The 15085-nt window shown below is 46.0% G+C and overlaps 1 protein-coding gene across 1 annotated transcript in view; it reads left to right on the forward strand.

Moving 5' to 3' along the window:
• Positions 1-1362: 1362 nt before the first annotated feature.
• Positions 1363-15085, forward strand: part of LOC148474217 (procollagen-lysine,2-oxoglutarate 5-dioxygenase 1-like) — a 73275-nt gene continuing 59552 nt past the window's right edge. Inside the window, exon 1 of the mRNA XM_088458922.1 lies at positions 1363-1563. Coding sequence (XP_088315048.1) covers positions 1494-1563 — 70 coding nt within the window. The 5' untranslated portion in view covers positions 1363-1493. The remainder of the gene's footprint in view (positions 1564-15085) is intronic.

The following is a 15085-nucleotide window of genomic DNA, read 5'->3' on the forward strand; positions in this document are numbered from 1 at the left end:
GATGCTGGATGCTGTGTTACATAGGGGATGAGCAGGAGCAGCACACAGAGCCGGGGTGTGAGGAGGGAGAGGCTCCTGCAGGGGCTCAGCACGGAGCTCACGTACTGCACGTACTCTGCACATCTGGCCGGGACACAGCCTGGGAGGATGGGGGCAGTGTGGCAGGAGGTGACAGTGCAGCTGGGTGCAGTCAGTGTGGCAGGAGGTGGCAGTGCAGGTGGGTGCAGTCAGTGTGGCAGGAGGTGGCAGTGCAGGTGGGTGCAGTCAGTATGGCAGGAGGTGGCAGTGCTGGTGAGAGCAGTCAGTGTGGCAGGAGGTGGCAGTGCAGCTGGGTGCAGTCAGTGTGGCAGTAGGTGGCAGTGCAGCTGGGTGCAGTCAGTGTGGCAGGAGGTGGCAGTGCAGGTGGGTGCAGTCAGTATGGCAGGAGGTGGCAGTGCAGGTGAGAGCAGTCAGTGTGGCAGGAGGTGGCAGTGCAGGTGGGTGCAGTCAGTGTGGCAGGAGGTGGCAGTGCAGGTTAGAGCAGTCAGTGTGGCAGGAGGTGGCAGTGCAGGTGGGTGCAGTCAGTGTGGCAGGAGGTGGCAGTGCAGGTGGGTGCAGTCAGTGTGGCAGGAGGTGGCAGTGCAGTTGAGAGCAGTCAGTGTGGCAGGAGGTGGCAGTGCAGCTGGGTGCAGTCAGTGTGGCAGGAGGTGGCAGTGCAGGTGGGTGTAGTCAGTATGGCAGGAGGTGGCAGTGCAGCTGGGTGCAGTCAGTGTGGCAGGAGGTGGCAGTGCAGCTGGGTGCAGTCAGTGTGGCAGGAGGTGGCAGTGCAGGTGGGTGTAGTCAGTATGGCAGGAGGTGGCAGTGCAGCTGGGTGCAGTCAGTGTGGCAGGAGGTGGCAGTGCAGGTGAGAGCAGTCAGTGTGGCAGGAGGTGGCAGTGCAGGTGGGTGCAGTCAGTATGGCAGGAGGTGGCAGTGCAGGTGGGTGCAGTCAGTATGGCAGGAGGTGGCAGTGCAGGTGGGTGCAGTCAGTATGGCAGGAGGTGGCAGTGCAGGTGAGAGCAGTCAGTGTGGCAGTGCAGGTGGGTGCAGTGTGGCACAGACCAGGCTGAGAATACTGCATGCACAGCAGCACCTGGCAGGGCCTGGCCTGATCTCTGGGAGCTGATGTATGAGGCGGTATATGAGGGAGGTATGAGGTGGTATATGAGGGAGGTATGTGGCGGCATATGAGGGAGGTATGAGGCGGTATATGAGGGAGGTATGAGGCGGTATATGAGGGAGGTATGTGGCGGTATATGAGGGATCTATATGAGGGAGGTATGAGGCGGTATATGAGGGAGGTATGAGGCAGGGAAAGGGTGGCTGAGAGGTGGGCGGGCTCCCAGGTCTGTAGCCTGGCCAATGAGGAGTTGGCGTGGCTGTGAGGGCGTGCCGGGGGCGTGGTCAGTGCGTGGCAGAGTCCCGGGATCCCTGGGCGGCCGGAGACGGAGCCTGAGCTGCTGACACTGGGAGACATGTTCCCGCTGCTCCCCCTGCTCCTGCTCTCCGGGCTGCCCCGGGGGGCCCCGGGCCCCAGCACAGAAGGTCAGTGCTCACACACTGCTGCCCCCGGGCATAATCTGCTGCTCTGTATATATATACAGTGTGTGTATGTAGTGTGTGTATATGTAGTGTGTATATGTAGTGTGTATAGTGTGTGTATATATACAGTGTGTATGTCTATGGTGTGTGTATATATACAGTGTGTGTATAGTGTGTATGTCTATAGTGTGTGTATATGTAGTGTGTGTATGTAGTGTGTATATATATATACAGTGTGTGTATGTAGTGTGTGTATATATACAGTGTGTGTATGTAGTGTGTGTATATATACAGTGTGTGTATAGTGTGTGTATATATACAGTGTGTGTATGTAGTGTATGTAGTGTGTATGTCTATAGTGTGTATATATACAGTGTGTGTATAGTGTGTATGTCTATAGTGTGTATATATACAGTGTGTGTATGTCTATAGTGTGTATATATACAGTGTGTGTATAGTGTGTATGTCTATAGTGTGTGTATATGTAGTGTGTGTATATATACAGTGTGTGTATGTAGTGTGTGTATATATACAGTGTGTGTATGTAGTGTTTGTATATATATATACAGTGTGTGTATGTAGTGTGTATGTCTATAGTGTGTATATATACAGTGTGTGTATGTAGTGTGTATGTCTATAATGTGTGTATATATACAGTGTGTATGTAGTGTGTATGTCTATAGTGTGTATATATACAGTGTGTGTATAGTGTGTATGTCTATAGTGTGTGTATATGTAGTGTGTGTATGTAGTGTGTGTATATATACAGTGTGTGTATAGTGTGTATGTCTATAGTGTATATATACAGTGTGTGTATAGTGTGTGTATGTCTATAGTGTATATATATATACAGTGTGTGTATGTAGTGTGTGTATATATACAGTGTGTGTATGTAGTGTGTATGTCTAGTGTGTATATATACAGTGTGTGTATAGTGTGTATGTCTATAGTGTGTGTATATATACAGTGTGTGTATAGTGTGTATGTCTATAGTGTGTATATATACAGTGTGTGTATAGTGTGTATGTCTATAGTGTGTATATATACAGTGTGTGTATAGTGTGTATGTCTATAGTGTGTATATATACAGTGTGTGTATAGTGTGTATGTCTATAGTGTGTGTATATGTAGTGTGTGTATGTAGTGTGTGTATATATACAGTGTGTGTATGTAGTGTGTGTATATATACAGTGTGTGTATGTAGTGTTTGTATATATATACAGTGTGTGTATGTAGTGTGTATGTCTATAGTGTGTATATATACAGTGTGTGTATGTAGTGTGTATGTCTATAGTGTGTGTATATATACAGTGTGTATGTAGTGTGTATGTCTATAGTGTGTATATATACAGTGTGTGTATAGTGTGTATGTCTATAGTGTGTGTATGTAGTGTGTGTATATATACAGTGTGTGTATAGTGTGTATGTCTATAGTGTATATATACAGTGTGTGTATAGTGTGTGTATGTCTATAGTGTATATATATACAGTGTGTGTATGTAGTGTGTGTATATATACAGTGTGTGTATGTCTAGTGTGTATATATACAGTGTGTGTATGTCTATAGTGTGTGTATATATACAGTGTGTGTATAGTGTGTATGTCTATAGTGTGTATATATACAGTGTGTGTATGTAGTGTTTGTATATATATATACAGTGTGTGTATGTAGTGTGTATGTCTATAGTGTGTGTATATACAGTGCGTGTATGTAGTGTGTATGTCTATAGTGTGTGTATATATACAGTGTGTGTATAGTGTGTATGTCTATAGTGTGTATATATACAGTGTGTGTATGTAGTGTTTGTATATATATACAGTGTGTGTATGTAGTGTGTATGTCTATAGTGTGTATATATACAGTGTGTGTATGTAGTGTGTATGTCTATAGTGTGTGTATATATACAGTGTGTGTATAGTGTGTATGTCTATAGTGTGTATATATACAGTGTGTGTATAGTGTGTATGTCTATAGTGTGTGTATATGTAGTGTGTGTATGTAGTGTGTGTATATATACAGTGTGTGTATAGTGTGTATGTCTATAGTGTATATATACAGTGTGTGTATAGTGTGTGTATGTCTATAGTGTATATATATAGTGTGTGTATGTAGTGTGTGTGTCTATAGTGTGTATATATACAGTGTGTGTATGTAGTGTGTATGTCTATAGTGTGTGTATATATACAGTGTGTGTATAGTGTGTATGTCTATAGTGTGTATATATACAGTGTGTGTATGTAGTGTGTGTATATATACAGTGTGTGTATGTAGTGTTTGTATATATATATACAGTGTGTGTATGTAGTGTGTATGTCTATAGTGTGTATATATACAGTGTGTGTATGTAGTGTGTATGTCTATAATGTGTGTATATATACAGTGTGTATGTAGTGTGTATGTCTATAGTGTGTATATATACAGTGTGTGTATAGTGTGTATGTCTATAGTGTGTGTATATGTAGTGTGTGTATGTAGTGTGTGTATATATACAGTGTGTGTATAGTGTGTATGTCTATAGTGTATATATACAGTGTGTGTATAGTGTGTGTATGTCTATAGTGTATATATATATACAGTGTGTGTATGTAGTGTGTGTATATATACAGTGTGTGTATGTAGTGTGTATGTCTAGTGTGTATATATACAGTGTGTGTATAGTGTGTATGTCTATAGTGTGTGTATATATACAGTGTGTGTATAGTGTGTATGTCTATAGTGTGTATATATACAGTGTGTGTATAGTGTGTATGTCTATAGTGTGTATATATACAGTGTGTGTATAGTGTGTATGTCTATAGTGTGTATATATACAGTGTGTGTATAGTGTGTATGTCTATAGTGTGTGTATATGTAGTGTGTGTATGTAGTGTGTGTATATATACAGTGTGTGTATGTAGTGTGTGTATATATACAGTGTGTGTATGTAGTGTTTGTATATATATACAGTGTGTGTATGTAGTGTGTATGTCTATAGTGTGTATATATACAGTGTGTGTATGTAGTGTGTATGTCTATAGTGTGTGTATATATACAGTGTGTATGTAGTGTGTATGTCTATAGTGTGTATATATACAGTGTGTGTATAGTGTGTATGTCTATAGTGTGTGTATGTAGTGTGTGTATATATACAGTGTGTGTATAGTGTGTATGTCTATAGTGTATATATACAGTGTGTGTATAGTGTGTGTATGTCTATAGTGTATATATATACAGTGTGTGTATGTAGTGTGTGTATATATACAGTGTGTGTATGTCTAGTGTGTATATATACAGTGTGTGTATGTCTATAGTGTGTGTATATATACAGTGTGTGTATAGTGTGTATGTCTATAGTGTGTATATATACAGTGTGTGTATGTAGTGTTTGTATATATATATACAGTGTGTGTATGTAGTGTGTATGTCTATAGTGTGTGTATATACAGTGCGTGTATGTAGTGTGTATGTCTATAGTGTGTGTATATATACAGTGTGTGTATAGTGTGTATGTCTATAGTGTGTATATATACAGTGTGTGTATGTAGTGTTTGTATATATATACAGTGTGTGTATGTAGTGTGTATGTCTATAGTGTGTATATATACAGTGTGTGTATGTAGTGTGTATGTCTATAGTGTGTGTATATATACAGTGTGTGTATAGTGTGTATGTCTATAGTGTGTATATATACAGTGTGTGTATAGTGTGTATGTCTATAGTGTGTGTATATGTAGTGTGTGTATGTAGTGTGTGTATATATACAGTGTGTGTATAGTGTGTATGTCTATAGTGTATATATACAGTGTGTGTATAGTGTGTGTATGTCTATAGTGTATATATATAGTGTGTGTATGTAGTGTGTGTGTCTATAGTGTGTATATATACAGTGTGTGTATGTAGTGTGTATGTCTATAGTGTGTGTATATATACAGTGTGTGTATAGTGTGTATGTCTATAGTGTGTATATATACAGTGTGTGTATGTAGTGTTTGTATATATATACAGTGTGTGTATGTAGTGTGTATGTCTATAGTGTGTGTATATACAGTGTGTGTATATATACAGTGTGTGTATAGTGTGTATGTCTATAGTGTGTGTATATATACAGTGTGTGTATAGTGTGTATGTCTATAGTGTGTATATACAGTGTGTGTATGTAGTGTTTGTATATATATATACAGTGTGTGTATGTAGTGTGTATGTCTATAGTGTGTATATATATACAGTGTGTGTATATAGTGTATGTCTATAGTGTGTATATATACAGTGTGTGTATGTAGTGTTTGTATATATATACAGTGTGTGTATGTAGTGTGTATGTCTATAGTGTGTATATATACAGTGTGTGTATAGTGTGTATGTCTATAGTGTGTATATATACAGTGTGTGTATAGTGTGTATATATACAGTGTGTATGTAGTGTGTATGTCTATAGTGTGTATATATACAGTGTGTGTATGTCTATAGTGTGTATATATACAGTGTGTGTATAGTGTGTATGTCTATAATGTGTATATATACAGTGTGTGTATGTAGTGTGTATGTCTAGTGTGTATATATACAGTGTGTGTATAGTGTATGTCTATAGTGTGTGTATATATATATACAGTGTGTGTATGTAGTGTGTATGTCTATAGTGTGTATATATACAGTGTGTGTATGTAGTGTGTATATATACAGTGTGTATGTAATGTGTATGTCTATAGTGTGTATATATACAGTGTGTGTATAGTGTGTATGTCTATAGTGTGTGTATGTCTATAGTGTGTATATATACAGTGTGTATATATACAGTGTGTGTATGTAGTGTGTGTATGTAGTGTGTGTATGTAGTGTGTATGTCTATAGTGTGTATATATACAGTGTGTGTATGTAGTGTGTATGTCTAGTGTGTATATATACAGTGTGTGTATAGTGTGTATGTCTATAGTGTGTGTATATATACAGTGTGTATGTAGTGTGTATGTCTATAGTGTGTATATATACAGTGTGTATGTAGTGTGTATGTCTATAGTGTGTATATATACAGTGTGTATGTCTATAGTGTGTATATATACAGTGTGTGTATGTAGTGTGTATGTCTATAGTGTGTATATATACAGTGTGTGTATGTAGTGTGTATGTCTATAGTGTGTATATATACAGTGTGTGTATGTAGTGTGTATGTCTATAGTGTGTATATATACAGTGTGTATGTAGTGTGTATGTCTATAGTGTGTATATATACAGTGTGTGTATGTCTATAGTGTGTATATATACAGTGTGTATGTCTATAGTGTGTATATATATACAGTGTGTGTATGTAGTGTGTATGTCTAGTGTGTATATATACAGTGTGTGTATAGTGTGTATGTCTATAGTGTGTGTATATATATATACAGTGTGTGTATGTCTATAGTGTGTATATATACAGTGTGTGTATGTAGTGTGTATATATACAGTGTGTATGTAATGTGTATGTCTATAGTGTGTATATATACAGTGTGTGTATGTCTATAGTGTGTATATATACAGTGTGTGTATAGTGTGTATGTCTATAGTGTGTGTATATATGTAGTGTGTATGTCTATAGTGTGTATATATACAGTGTGTGTATGTAGTGTATGTAGTGTGTATGTCTATAGTGTGTGTATATATACAGTGTGTGTATAGTGTGTATGTCTATAGTGTGCGTATATATACAATGTGTGTACGCCTATAGTGTGTATATAGTGTATGTATAATGTGTGTGTATATATAGTGTATGTAGTGTGTGTATGTCTATAGTGTGTATATAGTGTATGTATGTGTGTGTATATATACAGTGTGTGTATAATGTGTGCGTATATATACAGTGTGTGTATGTCTATAGTGTGCGTATATATACAGTGTGTGTATAGTGTGTATGTAGTGTGTGTATGTTTATAGTGTGTATGTGTATATATATATATATATATATATATATATATACAGTGTGTGCATGTAGTATGTGTATGTCTATAGTGTGTGTACGTCTATAGTGTGTGTATGTATATATACAGTGTGTGTATGTCTATAGTGTGTGTATGTAGTGTGTGTACGTCTATAGTGTGTGTATGTAGTGTGTGTGTGTGTATATATAGTGTGTATGTCTATAGTGTGTGTATATATACAGTGTGTATAGTGTGTATGTCTATAGTGTGCGTATATATACAGTGTGTGTATAATGTGTGTATATATACAGTGTGTGTATAATGTGTATGTCTATAGTGTGCGTATATATACAGTGTGTGTACAGTGTGTGTGTACGTCTATAGTGTGTGTATATATACAGTGTGTGTAGTGTGTGTATGTCTATATTGTGTATGTCTATAGTGTGTGTATATATACAGTGTGTGTATGTAGTGTGTGTATGTCTATAGTGTGTGTATATATACAGTGTGTGTATAGTGTGTATGTCTATAGTGTGTGTGTATATATAGTGTGTGTATATAGTGTGTATGTAGTTTGTCTATAGTGTGTGTGTGTATATATACAGTGTGTGTATAATGTGTGTATGTAGTTTATGTCTATAGTGTGTGTGTGTGTATATACAGTTTGTGTATGTAGTGTGTGTCTCTGTACAGTATGTCTATAGTGTGTATGTGTATAATGTGTGTATGTAGTTTGTCTATAGTATGTGTGTGTATATATACAGTGTGTGTATAATGTGTGTGTATGTAGTTTGTCTATAGTGTGTGTGTGTGTGTATGTAGTATGTCTCTCTGTACAGTATGTCTAGTGTGTGTATATATGTATATATATATATATATATATATATTAGTTGTGTATGTACACATAGCTCTGTTCCTGTATCTCTGGCAAGGTATATATATGTAACAGGTTAGCCCAGTCTCTGGTACTGGCCGCTGCTGCTGCGGAACCTCTGAGGGTGGTAGGGCTGCCCGTACACCAGAGCACTAGTTGTAGTAGAGTTGGTATGATGTATGCGCAGCTTCAGTAATAATCATCTTCCCCTACTCTGTGGTCACTGATACATGATCGACAGCTCTCAGCTCCAGTATGTTCCACTGACATTTATACTGGTCAGGTCCTGATACTGGGAAACACTTCCAGAACTCGCTCAGAGTACAGGTATATATATAATGTAACACGGGTATATGTATAATGTAACATGGGTATATATATAATGTAACACGGGTATATATATAATGTAACATGGGTATATGTATAATGTAACATGGGTATATGTATAATGTAACATGGGTATATATAATGTAACACGGGTATATGTATAATGTAACATGGGTATATATAATGTAACACGGGTATATGTATAATGTAACATGGGTATATATAATGTAACATGGGTATATGTATAATGTAACATGGGTATATATAATGTAACACGGGTATATGTATAATGTAACATGGGTATATATAATGTAACACGGGTATATGTATAATGTAACATGGGTATATATAATGTAACACGGGTATATATAATGTAACACGGGTATATGTATAATGTTACACGGGTATAAGATATAATGTTATGTGACTGGCATCCCAGGAGCAGCCTGGTACTCTCCTGGCCACAGTGTCAGCGGGTTATGATACTCAGTACTAGTGTACACGGCAGCATACAGTAACGCTATTCTCTGTAGTAATCTGCTCATGCAGTGAAGTGACAGATATAATATATACATGGTGTAAAGTGTTTGTGCTTAATTAAACTGGTCTACAGTCAGTATAATAAAATACCAACAAGTACATGGAAAAGAATAATAAATGAATACAGCCCATTACATTATACACATTACTTCTGTTACTGCGTGTTCTCTGTATGATTTATCCTGCAGGATAATGAGTGATGTGTAAGCGATGCCTGTGCTGCACATTAGACGTGTAGCTGGTATCAGCCGCTCTCTGGAGGGCTCAGACAATGTGCGCAGTATGTGAGGCGGATGTGCTCTAGGAATGTTTACATAGACGGACGGTACAGGAGAGTAAATGGGCCTATTCTTTCCCCATTACTGCAGGGAGTTCTGACACTAGCCTGCACACAGGTCACTGCAGGGAGCTCTGACACTAGCCTGCACACAGGTAACTGCAGGGAGCTCTGACACTAGCCTGCACACAGGTCACTGCAGGGAGCTCTGACACTAGCCTGCACACAGGTCACTGCAGGGAGCTCTGACACTAGCCTGCACACAGGTCACTGCCGGGAGCTCTGACACTAGCCTGCACACAGGTTACCCCGTCACTGCAGGGAGCTCTGACACTAGCCTGCACACAGGTCACTGCCGGGAGCTCTGACACTAGCCTGCACACAGGTCACTACAGGGAGTTCTGACACTAGCCTGCGCACAGGTCACTGCAGGGAGCTCTGACACTAGCCTGCACACATTACCCCGTCACTGCAAGGAGCTCTGACACTAGCCTGCACATAGGTTACCCCGTCACTGCAGGGAGCTCTGACACTAGCCTGCACACAGGTCACTGCAGGGAGCTCTGACACTAGCCTGCACACAGGTCACTGCAGGGAGCTCTGACACTAGCCTGCACACAGGTCACTGCAGGGAGCTCTGACACTAGCCTGCACACAGGTCACTGCAGGGAGCTCTGACACTAGCCTGCACACAGGTCACTACAGGGAGCTCTGACACTAGCCTGCACACAGGTCACTACAGGGAGCTCTGACACTAGCCTGCACACAGGTCACTGCAGGGAGCTCTGACACTAGCCTGCACACAGGTCACTGCAGGGAGCTCTGACACTAGCCTGCACACAGGTCAATACAGGGAGCTCTGACACTAGCCTGCACACAGGTTACTGCAGGGAGCTCTGACACTAGCCTGCACACAGGTCACTGCCGGGAGCTCTGACACTAGCCTGCACACAGGTTACCCCGTCACTGCAGGGAGCTCTGACACTAGCCTGCACACAGGTCACTACAGGGAGCTCTGACACTAGCCTGCACACAGGTCACTGCAGGGAGCTCTGACACTAGCCTGCACACAGGTTACCCCGTCACTGCAGGGAGCTCTGACACTAGCCTGCACGCAGGTTACCCCGTCACTGCAGGGAGCTCTGACACTAGCTTGCACACAGGTTACCCCGTCACTGCAGGGAGCTCTGACACTAGCCTGCACACAGGTCACTGCAGGGAGCTCTGACACTAGCCTGCACACAGGTCACTGCAGGGAACTCTGACACTAGCCTGCACACAGGTCACTGCAGGGAGCCCTGACACTAGCCTGCACACAGGTCACTGCAGGGAGCTCTGACACTAGCCTGCACACACGTTACCCCGTCACTGCAGGGAGCTCTGACACTAGCCTGCACACAGGTCACTGCAGGGAGCTCTGACACTAGCCTGCACACAGGTCACTGCAGGGAGCTCTGACACTAGCCTGCACACACGTTACCCCGTCACTGCAGGGAGCTCTGACACTAGCCTGCACACAGGTCACTACAGGGAGCTCTGACACTAGCCTGCACACAGGTCACTACAGGGAGCTCTGACACTAGCCTGCACACAGGTCACTGCAGGGAGCTCTGACACTAGCCTGCACACAGGTCACTGCAGGGAGCTCTGACACTAGCCTGCACACAGGTCAATACAGGGAGCTCTGACACTAGCCTGCACACAGGTTACTGCAGGGAGCTCTGACACTAGCCTGCACACAGGTCACTGCCGGGAGCTCTGACACTAGCCTGCACACAGGTTACCCCGTCACTGCAGGGAGCTCTGACACTAGCCTGCACACAGGTCACTACAGGGAGCTCTGACACTAGCCTGCACACAGGTCACTGCAGGGAGCTCTGACACTAGCCTGCACACAGGTTACCCCGTCACTGCAGGGAGCTCTGACACTAGCCTGCACGCAGGTTACCCCGTCACTGCAGGGAGCTCTGACACTAGCTTGCACACAGGTTACCCCGTCACTGCAGGGAGCTCTGACACTAGCCTGCACACAGGTCACTGCAGGGAGCTCTGACACTAGCCTGCACACAGGTCACTGCAGGGAACTCTGACACTAGCCTGCACACAGGTCACTGCAGGGAGCCCTGACACTAGCCTGCACACAGGTCACTGCAGGGAGCTCTGACACTAGCCTGCACACACGTTACCCCGTCACTGCAGGGAGCTCTGACACTAGCCTGCACACAGGTCACTGCAGGGAGCTCTGACACTAGCCTGCACACATTACCTCGTCACTGCAGGGAGCTCTGACACTAGCCTGCACGCAGGTTACCCCGTCACTGCAGGGAGCTCTGACACTAGCCTGCACGCAGGTTACCCCGTCACTGCAGGGAGCTCTGACACTAGCCTGCACGCAGGTTACCCCGTCACTGCAGGGAGCTCTGACACTAGCCTGCACGCAGGTCACTGCAGGGAGCTCTGACACTAGCCTGCACACAGGTCACTGCTGGGAGCTCTGACACCAGCCTGCACACAGGTCACTGCAGGGAGCTCTGACACTAGCCTGCACACAGGTAACTGCAGGGAGCTCTGACACTAGCCTGCACGCAGGTCACTGCAGGGAGCTCTGACACTAGCCTGCACGCAGGTCACTGCAGGGAGCTCTGACACTAGCCTGCACACAGGTTACCCCGTCACTGCAGGGAGCTCTGACACTAGCCTGCACACAGGTTACCCCGTCACTGCAGGGAGCTCTGACACTAGCCTGCACGCAGGTCACTGCAGGGAGCTCTGACACTAGCCTGCACACAGGTCACTGCAGGGAGCTCTGACACTAGCCTGCACACAGGTCACTGCAGGGAGCTCTGACACTAGCCTGCACACAGGTCACTACAGGGAGCTCTGACACTAGCCTGCACACAGGTCACTGCAGGGAGCTCTGACACTAGCCTGCACACAGGTCACTGCAGGGAGCTCTGACACTAGCCTGCACACAGGTTACCCCGTCACTGCAGGGAGCTCTGACACTAGCCTGCACATAGGTTACCCCGTCACTGCAGGGAGCTCTGACACTAGCCTGCACACAGTTTACCCCGTCACTGCAGGGAGCTCTGACACTAGCTTGCACACAGGTTACCCCGTCACTGCAGGGAGCTCTGACACTAGCCTGCACGCAGGTTACCCCGTCACTGCAGGGAGCTCTGACACTAGCCTGCACGCAGGTTACCCCGTCACTGCAGGGAGCTCTGACACTAGCCTGCACGCAGGTTACCCCGTCACTGCAGGGAGCTCTGACACTAGCCTGCACGCAGGTTACCCCGTCACTGCAGGGAGCTCTGACACTAGCCTGCACGCAGGTTACCCCGTCACTGCAGGGAGCTCTGACACTAGCCTGCACACAGGTCACTGCAGGGAGCTCTGACACTAGCCTGCACGCAGGTCACTGCAGGGAGCTCTGACACTAGCCTGCACGCAGGTCACTGCAGGGAGCTCTGACACTAGCCTGCACGCAGGTCACTGCAGGGAGCTCTGACACTAGCCTGCACACAGGTTACCCCGTCACTGCAGGGAGCTCTGACACTAGCCTGCACACAGGTCACTACAGGGAGCTCTGACTCTAGCCTGCACACAGGTCACTGCAGGGAGCTCTGACACTAGCCTGCACGCAGGTTACCCCGTCACTGCAGGGAGCTCTGACACTAGCCTGCACACAGGTCACTGCAGGGAGCTCTGACACTAGCCTGCACACAGGTCACTGCAGGGAGCTCTGACACTAGCCTGCACACAGGTCACTGCAGGGAGCTCTGACACTAGCCTGCACACAGGTCACTGCAGGGAGCTCTGACACTAGCCTGCACACAGGTCACTGCAGGGAGCTCTGACACTAGCCTGCACACAGGTCACTGCAGGGAGCTCTGACACTAGCCTGCACACAGGTTACCCCGTCACTGCAGGGAGCTCTGACACTAGCCTGCACACAGGTCACTGCAGGGAGCTCTGACACTAGCCTGCACACATTACCCCGTCACTGCAGGGAGCTCTGACACTAGCCTGCACACTGGTCACTGCAGGGAGCTCTGACACTAGCCTGCACACAGGGCACTGCAGGGAGCTCTGACACTAGCCTGCACACAGGGCACTGCAGGGAGCTCTGACACTAGCCTGCACACAGGGCACTGCAGGGAGCTCTGACACTAGCCTGCACACAGGTCACTGCAGGGAGCTCTGACAGTAGCCTGCACACTGGTTACCCCGTCACTGCAGGGAGCTCTGACACTAGCCTGCACACAGGTTACCCCGTCACTGCAGGGAGCTCTGACACTAGCCTGCACACAGGTCACTGCAGGGAGCTCTGACACTAGCCTGCACACATTACCTAGTCACTGCAGGGAGCTCTGACACTAGCCTGCACACAGGTCACTGCAGGGAGCTCTGACACTAGCCTGCACACAGGTCACTGCAGGGAGCTCTGACACTAGCCTGCACACAGGTCACTGCAGGGAGCTCTGACACTAGCCTGCACGCAGGTTACCCCGTCACTGCAGGGAGCTCTGACAGTAGCCTGCACGCAGGTTACCCCGTCACTGCAGGGAGCTCTGACACTAGCCTGCAGACAGGTTACCCCGTCACTGCAGGGAGCTCTGACACTAGCCTGCACACAGGTCACTGCAGGGAGCTCTGACACTAGCCTGCACACAGGTCACTGCAGGGAGCTCTGACACTAGCCTGCACACAGGTCACTGCAGGGAGCTCTGACACTAGCCTGCACACAGGTCACTGCAGGGAGCTCTGACACTAGCCTGCACACAGGTTACCCCGTCACTGCAGGGAGCTCTGACACTAGCCTGCACGCAGGTCACTGCAGGGAGCTCTGACACTAGCCTGCACACAGGTCACTGCAGGGAGCTCTGACACTAGCCTGCACATAGGTTACCCCGTCACTGCAGGGAGCTCTGACACTAGCCTGCACGCAGGTCACTGCAGGGAGCTCTGACACTAGCCTGCACACAGGTCACTGCAGGGAGCTCTGACACTAGCCTGCACACAGGTCACTACAGGGAGCTCTGACTCTAGCCTGCACACAGGTCACTGCAGGGAGCTCTGACACTAGCCTGCACGCAGGTTACCCCGTCACTGCAGGGAGCTCTGACACTAGCCTGCACACAGGTCACTGCAGGGAGCTCTGACACTAGCCTGCACACAGGTCACTGCAGGGAGCTCTGACACTAGCCTGCACACAGGTCACTGCAGGGAGCTCTGACACTAGCCTGCACACAGGTCACTGCAGGGAGCTCTGACACTAGCCTGCACACAGGTCACTGCAGGGAGCTCTGACACTAGCCTGCACACAGGTCACTGCAGGGAGCTCTGACACTAGCCTGCACACAGGTCACTGCAGGGAGCTCTGACACTAGCCTGCACACAGGTCACTGCAGGGAGCTCTGACACTAGCCTGCACACAGGTTACCCCGTCACTGCAGGGAGCTCTGACACTAGCCTGCACACAGGTCACTGCAGGGAGCTCTGACACTAGCCTGCACACTGGTCACTGCAGGGAGCTCTGACACTAGCCTGCACACAGGGCACTGCAGGGAGCTATGACACTAGCCTGCACACAGGGCACTGCAGGGAGCTCTGACACTAGCCTGCACACAGGG

Source organism: Taudactylus pleione, unplaced genomic scaffold, assembly GCF_031769625.1.
Source record: "Taudactylus pleione unplaced genomic scaffold, aTauple2 ptg000872l, whole genome shotgun sequence".
NCBI classification, from domain to species: Eukaryota; Metazoa; Chordata; class Amphibia; order Anura; family Myobatrachidae; genus Taudactylus; species Taudactylus pleione.